This window comes from Panicum virgatum, chromosome 1K (genome assembly GCF_016808335.1).
Source record: "Panicum virgatum strain AP13 chromosome 1K, P.virgatum_v5, whole genome shotgun sequence".
In the NCBI taxonomy this organism is placed as follows: Eukaryota; Viridiplantae; Streptophyta; class Magnoliopsida; order Poales; family Poaceae; genus Panicum; species Panicum virgatum.
Genome location: NC_053136.1, coordinates 30656022 through 30664006, shown reverse-complemented (window position 1 = coordinate 30664006; position 7985 = coordinate 30656022). Strand labels below are relative to the sequence as shown.

Here is a 7985-nt window from a genome sequence, read left to right as displayed (position 1 = left end):
AGGGGGAGCTCTACCTCAGGTGCTGATGATGGTCTGGAGTTACTGCGCAGGCTGCAGGCTCCATCCCCTTCCTACTTCGACTACATGGATTTGGTCGAACAGGAGGTGGACCCGCTGAGGACGCAGGGGAGGTGACCTCGAGCTTGCTATGCTCTAGGTCCAGCGGGATCTTCATCGAGGTATGTAAGTGTTTGACTTGTACGATTTCTTCCCAAGATAGACTTGTGGTTTTCTGATTGTTACCTTTTTATGGTACTCAGTTGGATCCATTTTGGTCTAGTCCTATGTGTCTTTGAGCCTATGTATTTGCTGAGTGCTTCATTTGCTTAGCTTTTGGCTTGTCTTTGTCTTTCTCTTAGTTTTAGCTTGGTTAGTTGCATTGTGCATATGCATTGTACATGTTTGCATTTTGCATTGCCTCACTTGCACTAGCATTCTTGTATACATTGTTGTGATCTTCTAGTACTTGCTAGTGTAGTTTTTTAGACTTGATCATGTATAGCTTGCTCCACAGTATATGTCAAATCATCTGAGGTAAGCTATTTTGATTTAAAAATCTAAAAACATGGTCACCCTGTCTTGGCTACTAGCATGATAGGATGTATTGATGTGCTTTGCTATCTTATTCATGCTAGTGTGGCTTGTAATCTTTGACATGAGCTAAATTTGTTAAATTTGTTTAAAATATGTCTGAAATGGAATGAAAAGATCCAGGTGGGATTGCTTGTCGCACTGATCGAGCTTTCGGGATGGCTCACATAGCACTAGTGAGAACCCGGGCAAGGCTGTGCATGACTGAAGTGAGTGCCTTAAGCTTCTGACTGCCTTTGGCATAGGCTTCTGAGGCGGGAACGGCGTCCAGGGCCACGGCGTGGAGGCGGGAATCTTCCCGTGCGTGAAGTTTTGGCGGTTTTCTCAAAACTGGCCACCTACCCGGATTTCGCAGACCTTCAAAAACCGCGGACCGGAACTTCGTCGACGTGGCGGCATCGCAGCAAAGACTTCGAGTCGAAGAAAGAAGCTCCCCGCCGTCGATCGAGGTTGTACAGCGGGCTGCTGCAGACCCGACCGGTCTGACCGGTCCCATGGACCGGTCTGGCCGCAGCAGCTGGGTATAAATACCCCCACTAGCCCGTGGCTGGTGGAGTCTCTTGAGTCTTTTGTTTTCTCTTCGTTTTTCCTTCTCCCTGCCCCTGCTCTAGGTTAGGGCCAAGGACTCCAACGCAAAAGAGGGTTAGATTATAGCTAATCTCTCTAATCTAGAGGGTGGATGATGGTGTAGTCGGCTCTTGCCTTTGTATATGTGAATTCCTCCGTGATTTATGAATGAAATTGATTTGAGATTCACCCGTGTGTGCTGAGCTTTTCGTCCCCCTTCCTCTCTTGCGTTTTGGGTTTCGATTCTCCTCTTTTGGTGTGTTTTGTGTTCGGAGGAGACGAACCCTTGAATTCGTGGTTTGATGGACTCTTTGTGACGATTCTAATCCTTCTAGCCAAGTGCTAAACCTACTGGAATCGAGAGTTCTCACGAATTGGAGTTTTTGGGTTCTTGAGAAAACCCCAATTCTCTTTGATCTTCTCTTGATTTCTCATGATCTATTAATCTTTTGGGAAAGATCTTTTGGGGATATGTTCACGGGGTAGATGTGAAGCTATCCTCCAAGTTTCATTGGATTAGGACGTCGTTTGCTCGAGATTTGCCGTTTGAAGCTTTGTTTGCGATCTGTCTGGGTGAAACCGGTCTGACCGGTCTCTGAAACGGGTCTGACCGGTTTGACCGGTCGGAGAGAGCGGTCTGACCGGTTCGAGTCTGCCAGGTCTGCAGATTTTCTCGCTTGCTTCCGTGTTTTTCTCTCGCTCGTTCTAGGGGTGTGTTGTGTTGGTTTAGCTCTTCCATAGATATTCCAAACTTCACCTAGAACTCTTGAGGGCTTGTGGTGATTTTGGGATATAGGCCGACGGTTTGAATTTCGAAAGAAATTTTGATCGGCTCCCATTCACCCCCCTCTGGTCGCCAGCTTCGGTCCCTCAGAGATGATGATTGACAAGAACTTGAGCATGGCTGATATAGCTGAGAAGATCAACCGTGAGTTTGATGATAACTTATCATGCATATTTAGTGGCAATAATGCAGATAAGCTTGTCCTTCGTCTGCGCATCACAAGTGATGAAACTTTGAAAGGAGATGTGCAAAATGAGTCTGCTGAGGATGACGTCGTCTTCAAGAAGATAGAGAGTAATATGCTGACAGAGATGGCTCTTCGAGGCATTCTGGATATTAAAAAGGTGTTCATCAAAGAAGTTAAGGTTAACAAATTTGATGATAATGGTGGTTTCAAACCAGTTGAAGAGCGGATGCTTGATACGGATGGTGTCGATCTCTTGGCTGTCATGTGCCACGAGGATGTTGATGCTACAAGAACAACGAGTAACCATTTGACTGAAGTTATTGAGGTTCTTGGAATTGAGGCTGCTCGTCGGGTTCTCTTGGATGAACTTCGGGTGGTCATATCTTTTGATGGATCCTATGTAAATTATAGGCATCTGGCCCTTCTCTGCGATACTATGACATACAGAGGTCACCTGATGGCTATTAAAGGGCATGGTATCAATCGCAATGAGACAGGACCTTTTATGAGGTGTTCTTTTGAAGAGACTGTGGATATCTTGATTGATGCTGCTGTATATGCTGAATCTGACTACCTGAGAGGTGCCACTGAGAACATCATGCTCGGTCAGCTTGCTCCTATTGGTACTGGAGGCTGTAGTCTATTTCTGAATGACCGGATACTGAATCAAGCCATTGAGCTTCAACTCTCTAGCCATATGGAAGGTTTGGACTTCGGCATGACAGCAACACCTTCACCCCTCTCTAGAACCCCATACCATGAGGGAATGATTTCACCAGACTTCAGGGCTTCCCCCATTGATACAAATGCTTTGGACTCGCCATATGTCAGGCATATGGCGTTATCACCTATTCCTTCACAAGGTGGTTATTGTCAATACTCAGGGGGGAACAATCCATCTCCAATTCCTGGCTCACAAAAAAGCTACAAAACCTTTTCTTCATTGTACACCCCACCGATTTATACTCCTATTTCTCATGCATCCATTCCTGCATCCCCGCTTAATGCTCCCACTTCAACATCACATACTTATAGTCCTTCAGGTCCAATTGACACCCGGCCGAGACTGGTTTACTCACAGATTCCTTCATACTCGCCCACAACTCCATGTTACAATCATGTGTCTCCTATGTATAGTCCTATATCAAGCGACAATCCTGCTGCTCCAAATTACAGTTACATGTCACAAGTTTATGGTCCAACAACGGCAACATATAGCCCTACATCTCCTGCATACAGCCCCACAGCACCTTCATATAAGTCAGCAGCACCATCATATAGCCCAACATCAACATTCTACAATCCTTCATCTGACAAGTATTCTCTGAGCACTTACTCTCCAAGCAACCCAAGGATGACTCTAGACAGCCAGATATCTCCAAGCTACAGGTACTGAGAGTTCTGAAGAGCTGCAAAATTATTTTTGGCAACGGATAATACCCATGCTTTGTTTGTCAATCTGTGTTCATATATGTACATATTGATTTCTTGTATTACTGTTTTTAATTTCAGCCCAACTTCACCAACATACTCACTGACTTCGCCAATGTATTCATTACAAAGTCCATCATACAACCTAACCAGGTGGGCCCCATTCAGGTTTTCAACATCTCTGTTCCATTTCAGTCGTCTATTCCTTCCTTGGAGGTTTGTGGGTTTTCTAACGTTTTGCCTCACTTGTTAGCCCAATTGATGACTCTGGACTGGAGCTTATTTCACAGAAATATAATGCTCAGAAAATGCCCATTTATCTCATCACTTCAAGGATAGTGGATGAAATTTTAGGCAGTAAGTGCTGTTAACCTATTAAGGTTTTCCTTTGTCGTGTGCAGACTTAATAAGAGTAATAACCATCATGTAATTCTGTTTTGACCTACTCTCAACAGGGGGTCCAGGGAAGAGTCACTTGTCTGACACTACATTCAACTCTGGTAGCTCAAAATATTGCCATCCTGATGCACGTGGTTATTTGGAGAGTGGCTGCAGACCGCATGTGGGTCGTGTAGTGCCAAAAAATAAGGTATGTGGTGAATGCTACTACAATATTTATTTAATCAACTAGTTACTAAAGTAAAATAATCAACACTAGATCTATAATTAAAACTTAGTTTCAACTTGTTCATTTATCCATTTGTATAAATATTTGTGGAAAAGACGAATAATCAAATGATTAAAAAAATTCCATAGTGTCATATATTCCCACTTTCCCATAATATAGCTACGTCTAGGATTGTCCTAAGTTAAACATTTTTACCTTTGACAAAATATAGTTCTAAAATAATTTATTCAAATAGAAAAAAATATTAGTCATAACAGTTGGTTTCATGACGAATCTGCTAACATCATTTCTTAAGTTGTCAATATTCATGATCTTTTTGCTATTCATAGTCAAAATTAAAAATATTTGACTTAAGACAAACCTAAACTCATCTATATTCTTGGGATGAAGGGAGTATTTTAGAACGGAGATAATATCTGATATTGTGGGATGGTCTTTTTGTAGTAAGTTGGTTTTGTGATTAATATTGAGTTTGCATATCAATATGGCTATGTTGAAGAGATGAAACTCACTGTATTTTGCAGGAGGATTATATCGCTTTTAGATCACTTGATTTGGGTGAAGAATTAGAGAAGATGGACAACACTCACCGGCAAATTATGAGAAAAGAAATGCAGAACTCAAGGGCGAGCGTGAGCTACCTGTGGCAGCTCAATGAAGCTCGAGGTCAGAAATGCAAGCTCATTAGAAGAGACATTGCTGCTGTGGGAGGATCATGTCAAGAAATCCCGGCATATCTGATCAGGCAATATTGAGTACTACCATCCGTAATTGTCGTATTCAGCCCTAGATGACCTAAATAGAAGTGTGGTTAGCGCGCACATCCATCGATTGGGGCTATGTGTTTGTAAAAAACAACTGGTGGTAGAGTCATCGCATTTTTCTGTGGATTTTTAGGCTCCCGTTTCCTATTTGTGACGTGGAATCCTGTTTGGTGTATATTCATTCGCCAGGGCAGTAGTCGCCGGTGTGCTTTCACTCGCACTGTATTACTGATTGTTGTCTGAAACCGAACCATTTTGGTGTGTCTCTTTTCTGGGATGGTCCATGCCGTCCATAGTCTTTTGATATTGGCTAAAATTTGGATACTCCCTCGGACCTAGTATTATTGTATATTTTAGAGATGTGTATATAGATATATTCCCTGAAAAAAGAGAGGGATAAAGATCTTCTGCGAAGTCAACCATCCAGTAATTTTAGTTTTGTTGCAGATTAGTAGTATAGTGTTGCAGTTTGCATGTTAGTAGTTTACGATCGAGTGTTCATTTTTGCATTATATGGATTCCTTTTTAGTTTTGTCATGAATATGGGATTAAGGGATCACATTTGAAAGAGGAGTAAGGAGGACGATGGTATGATGCTGTTTTTTTTTTCTGCACTATATCTTTTGGGTTCTAGTTCCAGTGGAGGAAGGGAAGAGGCGGCGACATATATCAAAGCTTATAGACGTGGAACATACTGAGTTGCTTGAAGGGCATGTTAAGAACCTTAAACTTATCATGCAGTGATATGCATAGTTGCAGTGATTGGCGGTTCATGGTAATGAAAACTAAGACAGACCCGAATAAAGAATTGCCTAATTGGTAAGGGATCAGAAGTTAGGATTACCCGGTTGGAAAAGAGATTGGAATGAGTACTATAGAGAAGGGGATGAGCTCAGGAAATTAATAGGGACGAGCAAAGTCTAGGTGTGGGGGCGTGTTGGCGATCGATTTTTTTATAATTTTTACCGCTAACATTTCTCTGGATTTTATGCTTATATGGTCCTAATGATGTCAAATTTATTTCCAGTGATGAGTTCTACAAGTTTTAGTGACTATTTGAACGTAGGAACTCATTAGAGAAAAATGGGCCAGTTTGGAAAAAATCCCAGGCTGGCCTAGGGGAGGTCGGCCGGCCGGCTTGGCGCGGCGACCTCAGGCTCAGTTTTCGCCAACATGCAGAGAAGCACAAGTCCAAGTGATCCTGGCCTATGATCAACATGTCGGTGCGTCATACGGCAGAAAGGCCTAAGCCATGGATCAATGGACCCACCTGCAGTACTTACCCATGGTTTTTAATCTCACAACTGATTCCCTAGACTAATACCATACGTTGATGGACGTGTCGGTGCAATGGAGGGTTGAGATGAGCCAGAGTCGGCCAACCGGCCTGACCAGGATAATCAGCCTCCAACTACTCAGCTTCGGGCAAATGCAACTGCCACCGCCCCTTCAGGAGAAGACCAGGAGCGTCCACGAGAAGGGTGGTTAAATGCGGCAACAATCTAGGATAGTTCATCAACACAACACACTTTATTTACTGCAAACTTAGAATTTATGCACAGTGGTAGTATGCTAAAGAGGTCAATTATTTGCACAAGAAAGCTTTTTCTTTGTGTTGAATCTGGAAATTGCAATCATTCATTAAATTGTTGTAGCAGGATTACAAGATGAGACAAGAGGAACTATGATGATGTTACAAGCGACAAGCACCATTGCCTTTGAGCATAAAGCATTCAACGTTTGTTTCAAAGAAAGTTCCTATTTTTCCTCTTCAGAATCGACCTTAGAGTTCTGACAATCATCGTCCCATTCACAACCTTATCCACATATAAGTCTGGCAACTAATTACTGAAAGATTGGATTTTGCTTTCACGTCCTCCAAAATGAAAGGGAAAAAACTCTGAAACTGTAGCAACAAAAGAAAAAACTTTAACACGAACAATAGAGCACACAACATTGTAATCCAAATTGGGCTGACAACATTTAAGGCTGACAGTTGATCAGCACAACGCCCTTTGAATTTTGTGCGAACTGAGAATTGAAGCACAATATCATATCCTACATTGGGAAATATTTTGTTGAATCGGAAAATTGCATTCATTCAATATATTATTGTAGCAGGGTTAAAAACGAGCCACAACCACAAGCACTATCCCCTTGGAGCATAAAGCTCCTGTAACTGAAGTAGACATGGGTTTCAGTCTTTCAGACCACTTGATCCTCACACTAAGAAGAAATAATAGGCTTCCTATTAGTTTTTTTACCATCAACCAGGCAAGACCCATAGTGGTAACTTGACATGATGAGACAAAGAATATAGGAAGAGATCACGGGCCCGGTTTAGTTCCCAAAAAATTTCATACAGTACCTGTCACATCGAATTTTTTGACACATGCATGGAGCATTAAATGCAGTTGAAAAAAATAATTAATTACACAGTCTAACTGATTAGCACGAGATGAATCTTTTAAGCCTAATTAGTTCATGATTGGACATTATTTGTCAAGTAACAACGAAATGTGCTACAGTACCAAAACCCAAACTTTTTCGCGAACTAAACACAGCCAAGTCAGATGCTTTTATTTATGTCCAATTGGAAAAGTTGATCTTATAAATTCATGTGTTTAGCAAAAGATTCGACAAAGTTGACTGATGTTGTATAACTTTTCAGTGCACATTTGATTTGATCAACAGAGAAAAAAAATAGAATCACAATACTAGCATGCTCAGCCGGTCGAAGTTAGGCCTACAATACTCAAGAATGACAATTGATCAACAGGACACACTTCAATTTCAGCATACTGAGAATTGAAGCACAGTGGTAGTATCCTAAACCTAAAGTGGTGAATTATTCAAGAATTGAAGCACATTGAATTGCTTTAGGAATGATTACTAGATAAGAAAAGAGGAAGGCTCGGTCGCCAAAAGAAAAGAGGAAGGCTCTGATGCTGTGACAAACAACAGGCACCACCTACTCTGCGCAGCGTTTGTTTCAGAAAAAACTCCTAACTTTCCTCTTCACAAGCTTGCAAG

General features: G+C 41.9%; 1 protein-coding gene across 1 annotated transcript; it reads left to right on the top strand.

Moving 5' to 3' along the window:
- Positions 1 to 2034: 2034 nt before the first annotated feature.
- On the top strand, positions 2035 to 4943 carry LOC120654481 (DNA-directed RNA polymerase II subunit RPB1-like). The gene is made up of 4 exons (XM_039932023.1): positions 2035 to 2992; positions 3448 to 3518; positions 3642 to 3776; positions 4713 to 4943. Exons 1-4 carry the CDS (start codon positions 2035 to 2037, stop codon positions 4941 to 4943), a joined length of 1395 nt encoding a protein of 464 aa, XP_039787957.1.
- The last annotated feature ends 3042 nt before the right edge of the window (positions 4944 to 7985 follow it).